Source organism: Aegilops tauschii, chromosome 1, assembly GCF_002575655.3.
Source record: "Aegilops tauschii subsp. strangulata cultivar AL8/78 chromosome 1, Aet v6.0, whole genome shotgun sequence".
Classification (NCBI taxonomy): Eukaryota; Viridiplantae; Streptophyta; class Magnoliopsida; order Poales; family Poaceae; genus Aegilops; species Aegilops tauschii.
In genome coordinates this window covers 308,954,716-308,970,064 of record NC_053035.3, presented here as the reverse complement: position 1 = coordinate 308,970,064, position 15,349 = coordinate 308,954,716, and the positions used below count along the sequence as shown (strand labels likewise).

The window sequence follows — 15,349 nt, the reverse complement described above, 5'->3', positions numbered from 1 at the left end:
ATTTGTCTCGATACTTAACTCTTGGATGGGCTAGAGATGACGTAAGTTGTTACATCAGCCCTAAACAAAAGTTAAGGTTGGCAAAGTATAGCTCCCTCAAATAATTACTCTATTCACACATCACTTTTTTCAGGGTTACATCACTTCCTTTTTTTTGGGAAACACATCACTTCCTTTTTTTTCTTTTGAGAATTATCACTTCCTTTTGAAGAACTCTGTCCACACATCATATGTCCAGCGGGCCATCGTTCGGTTGACCTGGGCCTAAAGTTCCTGGCCCAAGTTCCAACAGTGCTTTTACTTTCCCTCCTCCCCTCCGATGGGGCCATCCATCTAACCCTCTCCGCCCTCCACCGGAGCACCACCGCCCCGAAGAGAATCCCTCCCTCAGCCTCCTCCTCCTCCTCCGCTCCACTAACTCGGATTCATTCATCCTTCAAGCCCACCCAGTCTGCCGCTGATTCGTCTGCTGCTCGGCGGAGTACCAGCAGCACCGCAGCACGAGATTCCGAGGGTTCAGCTCTGCCCGCCCACCCGCCGGCCCCCATGTCCGCCCCCGCGGCGAAGCAGGGCGCGGAGGAGGAGGCCGAGCGCCTCCTCGCGGCCGCCAAGCTGAACCCCAACGACGGCGGGCCCTTCCGCTCCCTCGGCCACCACTACGCCCGCGCCGGCGACGCGCAGCGCGCCGCCAGGTGCTTCGAGCGGGCCGTGGCGCTCGACCCCGACGACGCCGAGTCCGGGGTGTGTGCATTGAAGTCGTTTGTTGGTTGGTTGGTTTGCTCGCGGTGGTGTTTTTGATGCGGCCTGTTTCTGTCTGCTGGCTGGTGAGTGCAGGAGGCGCTCTGCGATTTGCTTGACGCGGAGGGGAAGGAGAGCCTGGAGCTCGCCGTGTGCAAGGAGGCTGCCGGCAAGTCACCGCGCGCGTTTTGGGCCTTCCGGAGACTCGGCTACTTGCAGGTGCACTCGAGTGACAGCTGCTTTTACTCATTTTCTATTGCTTGATGAAGTGATCATGGCAACATCATGAGCAAATTTGAAGGATTCATTTCGATTGAGTGGATACATTTGAATTGGGCCGGAACCTCCTAATTTTGAGTCTATGGAAGCTAAGCCAATAGGCATTAGTTATAGAGAACTTCAGGCCTTTGTCCTGTAGAGATTAGATAGGGAAGCAAGAATTTTTAATAATCTTTTTCTCTGTTAATATGTTTCTATAAATCAGCGACGAGGTTTGTAGGTGTGATAGCATAATGAAATTATCTGATAATAACAGAAGATGTTTAGCAGGAACTACATCAGTAGGAACCATCGCAATGACCTTGTTGCAGTAGTTTCTTAGGTATGCTGTATAGGTTTAGTTAAGGTATAATCAGCCTGGTCATCAAACTGCTTAAGGTCTTGGTTCAATGAGTCAACTGTTCGACCAGGGATCACTCCTCAGTACTGCTGGTTTAAATTTTCCTTTTATGGTACAGATTTTCATCTCATGTACAGTGAGGGATAATCGAATACGGAGTACATACTGCCGATAAGCAAAATCCATACTGCTGATAAGCAAAATCCACCAGCAATAGGTCATTCAGGATTAAGTTTGGTACTTATTGCTGAATAGGTGATGTACAACTCTGCAAGTAATGTTTGTTGTTACTTGTTGCTGTGTGTGTTATATTCCTCAATTTTATTATAGGCAAAATACACGTGACTTCACGTAGCGTTTTTATGATTAGAAATATGGTAAAAAATAAATATGCATCAGTATGTTTTATATATACAAGTATGTTTAATTAGCCCCATCTGTGCACAGTGATACTGAAATCCCTAATCTCTATGCAAGTATGGGCCGATATAATCCAAACAGTAGTGCCTCCTGCTGGTGAATGTTCTGTGTAACTACCATCCTGAAATACAACGTGACATGATCTGGTGTACTAAGGGTTTGTTCCAAGGGTTTTAAACATCAGGATTTGCCCGATCTTGACCATTGGATGTAGCATCGTGCCATTGTCAACGCACAATATCCATATTTACTCTTACACAGTACACTATATAGATAGATACTAAACTAAGAGCAAAAATAATGTGCATAGGCAGATTCATAAAACTATAGATGGTCAATACATCAGGAGATTACAAATGGTGGAACTAAAGAGTAAATAGAACCCTCGTTTTATGTTTGGTCTGAAATCTTAAGTACTGCCATGGGGCAATTGAACCTAGTTAGCACACCAGTTGGTTTTGCTGAAGTGAATTGAAGGCACAGTATAAGCTGTAAAGTCGAGGTGGCTGATTCTAGGAAAGGGCAGCTCAGAGTTGGTGCCAACTATGCAATACTGATAGAGAGGAAGTTGAAGAGTCAATTGTGCCTCTAGTGGACATCAGTACATCACTGCAAAGACATGTGGGCAGTGCATACTTCCATACTGGCTTACCAAGGTACATAGAGTAAAACAATGGGGTACTGGCTTGTCCTTTTCACCTTTTCTAAAAAAAATTTGCGCTGCTGCGTCAATAGAAGTATAAAACAAAACAAGTTCCTAAGCAGCAGTAAAACAGTCGTCTGAAATGCGCTTATCATAAAAATATCAAATGTTCTGATGCCTTTTGGGAGCCTGCTTCACATGCGTCACCTGCTCGTTTTAATTGACCAGTTCAGAGGGTTCTCCCCAGGTCATTTGGCAGTCTGGCCCTTTGGGTGACTGTTCCTTCCTGGTGCTCAACCCCTTTTTCGTTCCGACCCTAGAGATATTTCAGATCTTGTTATGCCTGTCTATCCTTCAATGACTAGGCTTACAGCCCTTTCTAGGCTTTAACAATTGCGTTGTTTTGTTTTCTTGAATCAAGGAGCTACGGATGTTCTTTGTTTATACTTTAAACTGATAAGGTTAAGCTTGTGTGTATAATTTGTTAACAGTTTTCTTGTGATTATCTTTTCTGTAAACTGCATAACGGAACATATCCATGGTAAGTATTGACACGATATGGCAAATTTAGGTTCATCAAAAGAAGTGGTCAGATGCTATACAGAGCCTTCAACACTCAATACGAGGTTACCCAACATGTGCGGATTTATGGGAGGTGCGTGTTTTATTTCCTTATATTTCCTTGTCAAAGTTGATGAAACCCAAGTCATACGTTCGTTCTGTCTTTACAATGTATTTGGTTTAACATTCCATATTTGGTATTAGGCACTTGGTCTGGCTTACCACCGTTTGGGCATGTTTACTGCTGCAGTAAAGGTGTGCTGTTTTCACTTTCGACAATCATAAACAATTTAGTGTTGTAGTGAGTCTTCTGAATATGCTTACTTCAGTTTTGGTTGGCAGTCATATGGGCGAGCTATTGAACTTGATAGTTCCCGGGTCTTTGCTTTGATCGAAAGTGGAAACATCCAGCTAATGCTTGGCTATTTCAGAAAGGTAGGAAGTTTTTTCAGCTAATGAACCTTCAGTTGTGTTGGATACCTATGGGTTTTGATTAGCAAAGACCAATTTAAGCATCTATGACTCTGCTGCTGCTACCGGTAATAACTTCTGTGATATTGTACTTTACACAATATTAGGGAGTCGAACAGTTCCGTTCTGCCGTGGAGATGGCTCCTCATAATCATTCTGCATACTTTGGACTTGCCTCGGCATTGCTTGCGTGGTCAAAGCATTGTGTAACTATTGGGGCCTTTACCTGGGCAGCTAATCTGCTGAAGGTATTTTGGTATATGATACTTTGTTCTGAATCAATAGCATTTCATGTCCATGTATCACCTGAGTGTTGTTTAATGTAGGAAGCATCAGAAACTGCTAAAGTTTGCACTTCCTTGGCTGGAAACCTTTCCTGTGTTTGGAAATTGCATGCAGATACTCAGGTACCTCTATTACCATTAATTGATCACTTAAATTTACTTGGCACCTTATAACTTGAAGTATTCAATCATATGTCTCACATTTTATGTCAGCTCGCACTTGCAAGGTGTTTTCCGTGGGAGGATAGGCATATTAAGAGGGGCATGGATGAACAAAATTTCAAAGCTTCCGTCCTTCAGTGGAGAAATACATGTTTGTCAGCTGCAAATAGTGCAAAACTCTCATATCAACGAGCTTTGCACCTCACTCCTTGGGAAGCTAATATTCACATTGATACTGCTATTTGTCTTGATCTCATTTGTACCATGGAGGAGAATAACTCTGCAGATCCCATTGTTTGGTAAACTTCTTTGCTCATCAGATGCTAGCTTTGTTTGGGAGATTTCTGATGACACACTATGTTTTCTGTACAACAGGGAGCTTCCAGAAAAAATGTCATTGGGTGGTTTGATGCTGGAACCAGTTAATAAGGATTTCTGGGTTACATTGGGTTCAGTCTCAAGTAATCAGGCTTTAAAGCAGCATTCTCTTATCAGGGCACTGCAGTTGGATACGTCTCTCTCTGAAGCTTGGGCATACCTTGGAAAGGTACTGCTATTTATGCAGTTATTGGTTGCCTGTTTGACTCTTTTTACTAGTAGGAAGGTAACTAATAGTTGGACCTTCAGATTTACAGACAATCAGGTCACAAGCAATTGGCAAGACAAGCATTTGATCGAGCTCGAAGCATTGATCCATCGTTGGCCTTGCCATGGGCTGGAATGTCGGCAGAAAACGATCACCAATCTAGGTAACGACCCCCTACATCTTTCGCTGAAAGTCAAAAAGGCCCCTATACTACTGCACTCAGTTTTTGCTTACACTGATTTAATCTTTGGCATGATCTTAAAGGGCTGGTGCAGTAAACGAGTCTTATGAAAGTTGCTTGAGAGCTGTGCAGATACTACCTGTATGTACAATTTACTGAGTTTTTGCTTAGTTATTTCCTTACTTTAGTTTTATCTCATTCTCATGTCATATTTGCATAGCTGCCAGAGTTCCAGATTGGCCTTGGAACAATTGCAGCTCGTTCCGGTGAACTTATGTCACCTCAGGTATGTTCAATTTCATTTTCTGGTGTTGTTGAAAGTTAATTTCGAAGTAAATATTGGCCACTTCATGCTCCAAATGAAGTGATGTTTTTTTAAAGCAGCCCGTTTAACCTGGTGGCAGTTATTATATGGTCTCATCTTTACATCATAGTGTTGTTGAATTGTTGGCATTGTCACCAAGTTAGTGCTGCAGATGGTTTCACTAGGCACATGTTTATACCTATGCCTACATAACTTAGTGCTTGGGTTTGGGTATTTAGAGCACCAGGTTATGTATATGTAATCTTTCTTAGGCAATGCTTTATGTTGTGTAGGTACTAATGGCTGTAAGACAGGCTGTTCAGCGAGCGCCTCATTACCCAGAATCACACAATATAAATGGCTTGGTCTCTGAAGTGCGATCAGATTTTCAATCTGCAATCACGTCTTACCAACATGCGAAATTTGCTTTAGGCATGATGCGCAGATCCAAGTTGGACAATAGATATCCTTTTGTTGATGTTTCAGTGAATCTTGCTCGGTCACTATGTAAGGTAAGAATACTATCATATGGTTTGATAGAATTATTTATTTCAGAGCAAGAAGCTTAAATCATGCTGTTTACTGTAAATCTAAAAAAATGTTGTGTACTGTGACTTGTGTATCTGTAATAAGCTTGCTGTTCCTAGTGTGGTACTTATGAATCTTATAGTTAGGTGTTTATCCCTTTAATTCCCCATAAGCACTTCCATTTCTTTAATTAAAATCATCACATTGACCGCAGGCTGGTCTTGCAACTGATGCAGTGCGCGAGTGCGAAGAGTTGAAAACACAAGGTCTGTTTAGTTTCCACTTCAAGCAACTGAAGGCTTATATTTCCTATTTTTCTTATGGATTGAACAAACATGCATGACAAGCATATTATATTATTATTATATCAATTTATTTTGCACATGCTATATACAACATACACACTAACAAGTCATCTCAAATTTCTAGGACTGCTGAACGTTGATGGATTGCAAGTATATGCTCTTGCATTGTGGAAACTTGGACGGCATGATGAAGCTCTTTCTATATCACGAAACTTGGCTGAAAACTTATCTAATATGAAGCAGGAGAGCGCAACTGGGGCATTGGGATTCATATGCACCTTAGCATACAACATAGCTGGGAAGGATTCTGCAGCTTCGGTCATTCATACACTCCCTGGTCAACCCAGTTATAACAGAGAGTTGAAATTCATCATCTCTGCATTAGATGCTTTGCAGCCAAGCAAGCGTTTTCAGTTACCTCACTTGAGTACGCCTCCTAGACTTACATCCTATGACGTGATGAGTGAAGTCCACTCAAATATTGCTCTGGGGAAGGCAGTAAGTACCCTAATTTTTTTTGGTACTAGGTGGATTTTTTTTCTTCCTTTTTTGGTTGTATGCTAGTTGTAATAATATAGATTAAATTTCACTTGTAGATTGGTGGGGAATCAAACAACTGTTTAGGGGCCGAGGGTGGTTTGTCTTACCTGAAAAAGGTTCTACACATGTATCCTGACTGCAGTTTAGTAAGGTAACATCTTCCCTGGAACAATAAACCATGACTATGACTATATCGATCATAATGTTGCCTTTCGTTGCATGCTGCAGAAACCATCTTGGATCTCTGCTGCTGTCGAGCGGAGATTGGACTGCTTCTCACAAAGCAGTAAGGGTTACTTCGTTGTCCCATGGGCACACATCCAATAGGGGCCTAAGGTCTCCGCATCAAATTCAAGCTTGTGCAACAATGTCTTGCTATGCTACCTGCACCTCTTATCCAAAGTTCTCATTCCCAACATGTGAAGACCAGTACCTAAGCCAATACAATGGAATATGCAACCTGCAAAGGTATGTTTTTTTTTCCAACTTACGACATTGACAACATTATACTTACTTGGCTTTGGTTGGCAAACTAAGATGTAACTTCATTTGAAGGTTGGTCCATCAAGAACCATGGAACCAAGATGCACGCTACTTGCTTGTGCTTGCTATTTTCCAGAAAGCACGTGAAGAGAAGTACCCCAAACATATTTGTGCCACTTTGAAGAGGCTGGTTTTACAAATTATGTCCAGCAGTAGCAATTCACAAGAGCATAAACTCATCCTTTATGAGAAGTACTTGCTACTTCTTTTGTCTTCAGAGGTTAGTTTGCAATCTGATGACTATGAAAACGGCATCGCTCAAGTTACAGATGCTCTAAGAGTTGCTCCTCCGAGTGTGGATACTTTCTTTGCACACTTGCAACTGTGTCGGGCTTATGTGGTGCAAGGCGATCTTTCGAACTCCAGGAAGGAATACATGAAATGCTTGCAGAACCGCACGAATACTGAGGTTGGCTGGGTAACGCTCAAGCAACTTGAATCTTTATGTTTAGTGAACCGTGGCTCTGATGAAATAGAGATAAATCTGAAAGAATGCATTGAAAGGAATGGTAGCTTCCCATCAAAATGGGCTGCTCTTTTCAATCTAGCATGTGCTCAGTGTTTTATGCGGGATGAGGACTTTGCAAGTGCTGAAAAAGCTCTTGCACAAGCATGTGCTGAAAAGGATGCTGATAGCTGCATCTTATTCCTCAATGGTAAGCCAGTTTGTTGTTTGTTCTGTTTGTTGGTTGGCTTATTTTAATTGTCAGTTTTCCCTGAAACATTTTTTGGTTATTTCTTATGTGGAGTTGAATTTTCTACTCGATTGTTCTGTTATCTCCAGTAGACATCATGATCACAGTATCCCGCAATCTCCTTAAGAAACTTAGAAGGGGCGATAGCGAGTGGGACCAACATTAGTTAGATGAGTTTGCTTCTTTCTATGTTCTCACCGTATACTGAATCAAAATCACCCTGGCAGGAGCTATGCATATGGAGATTGCCCGTAGGTATGCAGCTCCTCAGTATATAACCCGCGCAGCTTCGAGCCTCAGAAAGGCACAGCAGAAGTCTCAAGCTGCCGTACCCATCATATCACTCCTACTGGCCCAAGCAGAAGGCAGCCTCGGCTCCAAAGCCAAGTGGGAGAAGAACCTTCGCCTCGAGTGGTTCTCTTGGCCCCCAGGTCTGAAACTGAAGCTCAGAGCTCCAAAGAGCACTACTCAGATAAAACGTTCATTTCATTTTATCTGATTGTTTCCTGGTTTCGATTCGCGCAGAACTGCGGCCTGCTGAGCTCTACTTCCAAATGCACCTGCTGGCGAGCCAGTCGACTGCGGTAGGTCCTCAGCAGAAGAAACTGCAACTGGTGGAGACGATGCAGAGTCCCGGGGCGTGGCTTCTGAGGGCGATACACCAGAACCCGTCTTGCTCCAGGTACTGGAAGGCTTTGCTGCAGCTTGTGTGCGTGTAGCCTCCTTGACCCGGCCGGAAGTCAGTCACCAGTCTTGTAGCTGAGACGGGCGTACCTGAATCACATGTAGCGTATTATTTGTTTGTCGAGCACACCTATTTGGGATGAACCCGTGAGGTGCTCTAGCGAAGTGTATTTGTTGCTGTGAACTTTATCAAGTACTAGATCCTACTCTCACAAACCTTGCAAATCGTAACCTGTAACATTTGAAACATGATGATGGTCCTTTTGGATACAGAAGAAAATGGTACGGAGAACGAGCGTCAGTGCAACATTTGAGGAAGGAAAAAGGAAGCATCAGAATCCGCTTATCCAGCATCCCAGCTCAACCAGCCTAATTTCGTTCGAAGCAAGCGCCATCTGTAGAGAGCTATATATATCATCCTCTCCTTTTGGGAATCATCTACGTACTCTTCTTTTGCTTTCCGAATCATCTATCATCTGCTCCAGTACAAGTGGAGTGCCTACTTGGTTCTAAAGTCTAAACCTCGAATCACCTTGTTTCGAGAAAGTTCCTTGCACCGAGCACGCACCTTTCGGTCCTCCGTGCAAGTCCGTGAAGGACACGCCGGGAACACGTAGCCTCACCCGAGCTGCGCTGTTCCTCGCAGGCTCCGAGGCCAGTAAGATAATCCGAAGCGCCTCCACACGCGGCGCGCCATGGCGAGCCGAGCACCAGAGCGCGCCACGCACCCCATCCACCGCTCGCCTTAAGCTTTCCCCCCGCCTCCTGCACCGGGGAAACCGCTCACTCACTCTCTCGCCAACGCTGCCACCGCCACCTCGTACCGCACGCTCGCAACCTACCGACCGGCCGACCAACGCCGCGACAGCTCTCCGTTCACCGCCGATGTCCGGCGGCGTGGGCCCGACGGCGGGGGGCGGCATCATGCTGCCGTCGATGGGGCAGCCGCCGCCGCCGCTGCACCCGGAGCCCACCTCGCCGACGGCGCGCCCGCACCACCACTACTACCTCTTCTCCATCAAGCAGCTCAACACGCTGGGCGCCGCCGCCGTGCTGGCCTTCTCCACCACCGTGCCGCTCTCGGAGATCGCCTTCGCCGTGCTGCTCCTCCCCTACCTCCTCCTCCTCGCGTCGCTCGCCTTCCCGCAGCGCCCCGGGAAGCCCAACCCGTCCACGCCCGTCTTCCTCGGCCCCGCGCGCCTCCTCCTCGCCGCGCACACCGTGGGCGGCTTCCTCGTCGGCGCCGCGCTCCCGGCGCTCTACATCCTCGACGGCCTCCGCTCCGGGGACACCACGGGGATCGCCGCCGCGGCCCCGCACGCGTTCCTGCTCTCCGCGCAGGTCTTCACCGAGGGGCTCACCGCCGCCTTCCCGTGGCGGTTCTCGCTCCCCGTCCGGGCCGCCGTCCCGGTCATGTACAGCGTCCGCAGGATGTTCGCGGCCGGGGAGTGGCTCCGGCAGGAGATGGAGGAGAAGCGCGGCGGCCCCGGCGTGGCGCAGCGGCGCGTGGTGGCCGGGAGGGTGCTCGCGCTGGCCAACATGGCCTTCTGGGGCGCCAACCTGTTCGCCTTCCTCCTGCCCTTCTACCTGCCCAGGGCGCTCCAGAGGTACTACTGCGACGACGGCGTCGACCGCACGGCGCGCACCAACGGCGATGGCCACGCCGACGAAGATAAGAAGGATTCCTAGATGATACGCCGTCGCAGTGTTCCTGTGATGGCTGCGTACGCCGCGTTGCATGTTTTATTACTCCAGTAGTTTGTTGCTTTTCTCCCTTCCCTAATATTTTGGCCATGTAAAATTTCTCAGTAGTAGTGATGTCAGCGAATGCAACTGGTACCATGTATGCACATTTACTTGCGTGCGCACGTACGTTTGTGATGGGACTCTTGAGTTTGAATGTTCAGCTGAAAGTTTCCAAATTCGAGTAGAGTTGACCTTCAAAAAAATTCGAGTAGAGTTCAGTTCCGAATCCATCGTTGGGTTGTGGGAATCTCTGTCAATAGTCATAAAGAATAGAGCTTGGCAGTGCTGAGCTCACATGCATTTCGTCTTGATGTCGATATTACAACGTCGGAATCGGAGTCGAATCATTAGCCCGTCCGAACTTGTTGCGCTGTTGCTGCTGCCTGCTGGCCGACTGATGTGGTGGTTCTACCGCAAGGGCCCCTCGGGCTTCGCCGGCGCCTCCACGGCCGAGGAGGTCACCGCCGGCATCGACGGCCGCGGCTTGGTCGCCGTCATCACTGGTACCTTCTTCCACTTTCCGCTCACGGGGTGAGCTGTCAGCATGCTGTCCTCGTCGAATCTTGGCAGCCATGGCAACCTCGTGAGCTGACACCGGCGAGCTCGCGATCTGCAGGTGCGTCGAGAGGAATCGGGCGGGAGACGGCGCGCGTGCTGGCGCTGCGGGGCGTGCGCGTCGTCATGGCCGTCCGCGACGTCTCCGCGGGGGCCAGGGCCAAGGAGGCCATCCAGGCCGAGATCCGCGGCGGCGCGGAGGTGGACGTGCTGCAGCTGGACCTCAGCTCCATGGCTTCCGTCGGGAGATTCGCCGCGGAGTTCGCCTCCCTCAACCTGCCCCTCAACATCCTCATGTAAGAACTACTAAGAACATCCACAAGAGCATCTAAGCGACCTCTCTATTTGCATTAAGAAATGGACAGAAATCTTGCCCGTGGTTGCACATACTGGGAGCTTAATCTCTCGCATTTTCTCGGCAGCAACAACGCCGGAGTCATGGCGAGGGATTGCAACCGTTCCTGCGACGGCCTGGAGCTGCACTTCGCCACGAACCACATCGGTACTACTATCGAAATCGGCTAGAGTTGTCCGCTCGCCGCTCATGCGCATCTCTTCTTTCGAGTGGTCTGCGAGTTATGAGGTTGATGCTCACAGTGGAGCAACTTGTTGGGACAACTTGTTAACTCCAATGGCATGGCAGGGCATTTCCTTCTGACAAACCTGCTGCTGGAGAACATGAAGAGCGCGTGCCGGGACAGCGGCGTCCAAGGAAGGATCGTTAACGTGTCATCTTCGGGGCATATCATGACCTACCCCCAAGGGATATGCTTCGACAAAGTACATGATCCTTCAGGGTAATCAATCTGTTGTCAGTTAGACCAAGCTGAATGAACGAAACCAACCATCTCAAGGCCTCGCAAAATTGGGGAAGTAACATTGTTGGCCATGTTCTCAACTTTACAGGTTCAACAGCCTCATTGCTTATGGCCAGTCCAAGCTTGCAAACATTCTCCACATGAATGAGCTGTCCCGGATTCTCAAGGTACGTCGATTCTTTGCCGCCTGAATGAATGGATGAAGAACAGTTCAAAAATAATTTTGTGAGCAGGATGAAGGGGTCAACATTTCAGCTAACACGGTCCATCCGGGCGTCATCGTGACAAGCCTTTTCAGGAACAGGACCATTGTGAGCGGTAACTCCCAAATCACTAGAAATTGGTCTTATGAGCTACCGGCACAATATGGAACAGAAGTGCAAGTAGCTCTGAATGGTAAATTGTGCTGGTAGTTCTGGTTGTAACAAATTTTTAAATGTTTTTGTGTTGCAGCTCTCATGAACACAGTTGGGAGAATCATAAGTAGAAGCGTTGAACAGGTAATCAAGAGCATCTCCACTCGTTCGGACTTGAAATAGTGCCTCCTCGGGCCGACGTTATTTTCGCCGTGGGGCGGTTGGGTTCCCACTCGCCACCCCAAGTTGGCCCCAGACTTTTTTTTTAAATTAGTTAACCTAAAACTACGTCGCCACCCGCCGCCGCCACTGTCCCGAGCCTTCTACATGCCGAGGAGATTGTAGAAGGCGGTGTAGTCGCCGCCGCCGCCGTCGTCCTGCACGCCGCCGCCGTCCTTGCTGCAGCCCTACTCTGGGTTGCCTTGGCGGACGGGCTTGGTGGGCGGCGGCGCCTCGTCGTCGCTGTCCTCGAGGATGATGACGCCGCCCTCGTCGCGGCCGCGGCACCGAGCGGCGATCTCCTCGAGGGCGCGGCGCTGGTGCTCCATCTCCTCGGACATAGTCGTCCCGCGCCCATTTGAGGGCGGTCTCGTCGGCGGCGGCCATGTCGATGTGCTCCTGTTTCACGACGACGGGCGGCATCCCCGGCTCCCCCTTCGGCCTGACCAGGTGAAGAGGAGGGGAAGGCTAGCGGCGGCCCTCGTTTATGACGAGGCCGCCGGCACGGCTGCGCCGACGCTCCGGCATCTCCACGGGCTCGAGCTTGACGGGGCGAACGGCGCCGCGTCGGAGGAGCGGGTGGAGGAGGAGCCACCCGTCATGCGCCTCGGCAGCCAAGAGCTGCCGCTCCGGTGGGAGACTGGAGTCGCCTGGGGCGCCTAGTACTCGAGCGGCGGCTCGTTACCGCCCTCGAGGTGCTTGAGGACTGTGTGGAGAGTACGCCCGGGGACGCCCCACCACAGGCGGCAGCCCTCGGCGTTGTGGCGTCCCCGTACCGGCGCGTTGTTGGTGGAGGTGAGCCGCTCCTCATGGCGCCGCCGGAAGTACTCCGTCCATAACGCGTGGTTGCCGGCGTCGTACTCTGGAAGGCCCCGCGCCTCCTTCGGTAGGGAGGCTTGAACGCGCGCGATCTCGGCGTGGCGGTGGTCGGCGTCGGGGGGACGGGGACGCCTCCGGCGCTGAGCCTCCACGAGCCCGGTACGCGCATGTTCGACGGCGCCGGGTAGCTCGCCTCGTGGAGGAGGTACGCCTCCCACTCGTGGAGGTGGCGGCGGCCAATGCCGTTGGCCGCAACTCCATCGTCGGGTTATCGCTCGTCCATCGTGGCTGCAGGCGTGGAGGGAGGAGAGAGAGGGGGGGGGGGGGGCGTCGGCGGCGAGGGAGGCAGAGACTTCGGCGAGGGATTGTGCGGCCACCGGCGAGGGGGGAGCGGTTTTTATAGCGTGGGCGGCGAGCCGGCAGCAGACATGTAGATGGATGGCGGGATGGGGTAGGGCGCGCCTTCACTGCGCCGCCCATGAGGAATCAATAGAAAGCTGACCGGCGGCAGCCTTGGCATTAAGGGGCGGTTTGGATTATGCCTACGCTCGCCCTGCCAATCAATGGCACGCCAAAAATTGGGTGGAGGAAACGGCCGCCGGCGCCTTGCCAAATTATTGGCTGCACAATAGAAGGGAAGGGCAGACGAGGGTGGGGCGAGCCAAATAATCGGATCTGAACCAAATGCGTGCCATCGCTCCGGTCAACGACCAAAAATTTGGTCAGGCACGTCAGGGCTATGATCCAAACATGCCCTAATTCCCCGCGGGAAACCGAGGCGATGAGGACGAGCGCGCCTGGTCGCTGACTCGGCGGGTCCATCAGGCTTTCGCATCAAAAATGTTTCCCCGGCGCCCCCCAGTGCGCCGGGTTCGGCCTGGGTCCGCCGGTGCCAAATTCAGCCCTAACCAGCGAAAAGTGGGCTTCTGTGGGCGCGACTGGGGCGTTTTTTTAGCGTCGGTGATAAAAAAAGGCCTTGGGTGGGGGAGGGGGAGTGGAGATGCTCTAAGCCCCGACGGTTCATATTTGGTTGTTGTTTTTGCCTTCTTGGTACAACACATTATGCATTTCAATGGCTGAAGAAAACATCATGCTATGTTAATGTAGGGTGCTGCAACGACATGTTATGTGGCGATGCACCCTCAAGTCCAGGGGATAACTGGTAAATACTTCGGCAATTGTAATATTGCCAACCCAAGCTCGCAAGCTGTAGATGCAGAATTGGCCAAGAAGCTGTGGAACTTCAGCTTGCAGATGTGCCGGTTTCAGATTAAATGATTGTCCGGTATACGCTCTCATTTCTGCTACTTTTATGTTCGACTGCTTAGACCAAGACGACAGAAGCACAAGACTTCAAAGTGTTGGTTGGTATATCAGAGTGCGGTTGTGTCGTGCCGCCGTGGTGCTTATACGGTCACAGTAAGTAGTGAAGATTAGATCATGAGAGTTAATGTTTTGCTTAAACGTAGATACTGTCTGTTGTAATTATCAATTTCTGTTGGTATTATTTTTGGTATAGAAGTCTTCACAAAATTCGACGCCTTGATTGATCCTCTGCTAGCGTAGAACAAATGTGAAAGTAGTTTTAATCTCCATGTAAGTAGTCATGTCCAATCCATATTTAAGAATCTTTACAGTTCTCATCAGTTTGTGCTCTTCCCTAAATCTGCCTCAACTTCTTCACCGGTTGCACCATTGGAAGTGTCATGAGAAGCAATTGCCCACTTCAATGCGGGTCCACAACAGAACGAAGAATGAAAGCCATGCCTCGAGTAGAAAGATCGAGAAGCAACCAGTCCACTGGAAGCAACATACTTTGCTGGTGAACCAAAAGTGAAGAAGTTCTTTGTGTTAAATACCTTCTTTGCAAGCCATGGCCCCACAATGGACGCTTCAAATTACACCCTAGCACTCCAATCCCACAAGCTCTGTATAATACTTTTCCCCAAGCGATGGTGTAGTGGATTTGGAATTGTAACCAAGCATCCTGGCTATACCCGATTCAACACTAGAGCATGTAGCCGATCTTGGATATTGCAATTATTTTATCCATTTTGTGAATTCCTACTTTGTTTTAAGTATATTTATTACTTTGTTTGTAGATACATTATGTAAATTGGTCAACTTTAAATTAAGAAATAGAGTATAAAGAGTAAATAAGCCGGTGAATCCGTTTTCGAGACTTGTAAACATCGCCCACACTATAGGAGCTAGCCACGTTTGAAGTCATTACCTTTAACCGTCATTTATTACTTGACTTTTCTGACCAAGTTATTCTGAAAGGTAAGAATTAATTGACCATCACGATCTCGCCTTGTTTCTCTAAAAAAAGGAAAATGACCTAGCAACGTGTGAGTCACCATGGACAGTACGGTCGTGCAACACATCAGAACGTCTAAGTCCAGCGCCATTGTCAAGCACTTTCCCGGTACCTGGCATGCCCGAGTTGTCCTCTCACTTTCCTAAGTGCATTGACGTTGAGGCTCCAGTGAGCGCCCCTGGCGGCAGAATTCCATGTTTTGACCCTTTTGACAAAGAAATTCAAGATCTGACCCCGGTTTGAAAAAAATTC

General features: G+C 48.9%; 3 protein-coding genes across 4 annotated transcripts; all 3 read left to right on the top strand.

The window, feature by feature from the left end:
• Window positions 1–266: 266 nt before the first annotated feature.
• Window positions 267–8,556, top strand: LOC109754767 (tetratricopeptide repeat protein SKI3). 2 transcript variants are annotated; one of them, XM_020313667.4, is made up of 20 exons: window positions 267–741; window positions 835–957; window positions 2,992–3,075; window positions 3,186–3,236; window positions 3,324–3,416; window positions 3,560–3,700; window positions 3,779–3,859; window positions 3,950–4,197; window positions 4,274–4,445; window positions 4,526–4,647; window positions 4,749–4,806; window positions 4,886–4,951; window positions 5,263–5,481; window positions 5,712–5,763; window positions 5,927–6,300; window positions 6,399–6,493; window positions 6,571–6,810; window positions 6,898–7,541; window positions 7,808–8,011; window positions 8,106–8,556. In XM_020313667.4, the coding sequence occupies exons 1-20, from the start codon at window positions 547–549 to the stop codon at window positions 8,297–8,299; spliced, it is 3,456 nt and encodes a 1,151-aa protein (XP_020169256.1). In that variant the 5' UTR covers window positions 267–546; the 3' UTR covers window positions 8,300–8,556. The 2 variants fall into 2 exon arrangements, with proteins under 2 accessions (XP_020169256.1, XP_020169257.1); XM_020313668.2 differs by lacking the exons at window positions 267–741; window positions 835–957 and having other exon boundaries at window positions 3,311–3,416.
• Window positions 8,557–8,613: 57 nt separating this feature from the next.
• LOC109754768 (uncharacterized) lies at window positions 8,614–10,186 on the top strand. Its single transcript, XM_020313670.4, has one exon. It carries the CDS (start codon window positions 9,150–9,152, stop codon window positions 9,951–9,953), a length of 804 nt encoding a protein of 267 aa, XP_020169259.1. The 5' UTR covers window positions 8,614–9,149; the 3' UTR covers window positions 9,954–10,186.
• A 26-nt stretch (window positions 10,187–10,212) lies between these two features.
• LOC109754769 (short-chain dehydrogenase TIC 32, chloroplastic) lies at window positions 10,213–14,422 on the top strand. The gene is made up of 8 exons (XM_020313671.4): window positions 10,213–10,513; window positions 10,627–10,861; window positions 10,988–11,067; window positions 11,209–11,362; window positions 11,472–11,550; window positions 11,617–11,701; window positions 11,837–11,883; window positions 13,885–14,422. The coding sequence occupies exons 1-8, from the start codon at window positions 10,306–10,308 to the stop codon at window positions 14,053–14,055; spliced, it is 1,059 nt and encodes a 352-aa protein (XP_020169260.2). The 5' UTR covers window positions 10,213–10,305; the 3' UTR covers window positions 14,056–14,422.
• The last annotated feature ends 927 nt before the right edge of the window (window positions 14,423–15,349 follow it).

What these genes read in the sequence shown, in the direction of transcription:
- LOC109754769 (XM_020313671.4), top strand. Translation starts at nt 10,306, where the DNA reads ATGCATTTCGTCTTGATGTCGATATTACAACGTCGGAATCGGAGTCGA. An exon ending in CTTGGTCGCCGTCATCACTG is followed by an intron (nt 10,514 to 10,626) that starts GTACCTTCTTCC and finishes CGCGATCTGCAG; the next exon opens with GTGCGTCGAGAGGAATCGGG. An exon ending in TAAGTAGAAGCGTTGAACAG is followed by an intron (nt 11,884 to 13,884) that starts GTAATCAAGAGC and finishes ATGTTAATGTAG; the next exon opens with GGTGCTGCAACGACATGTTA.
- LOC109754768 (XM_020313670.4), top strand. Translation starts at nt 9,150, where the DNA reads ATGTCCGGCGGCGTGGGCCCGACGGCGGGGGGCGGCATCATGCTGCCG.
- LOC109754767 (XM_020313667.4), top strand. Translation starts at nt 547, where the DNA reads ATGTCCGCCCCCGCGGCGAAGCAGGGCGCGGAGGAGGAGGCCGAGCGC. An exon ending in CGAAGAGTTGAAAACACAAG is followed by an intron (nt 5,764 to 5,926) that starts GTCTGTTTAGTT and finishes TCAAATTTCTAG; the next exon opens with GACTGCTGAACGTTGATGGA. An exon ending in CTGCATCTTATTCCTCAATG is followed by an intron (nt 7,542 to 7,807) that starts GTAAGCCAGTTT and finishes TCACCCTGGCAG; the next exon opens with GAGCTATGCATATGGAGATT.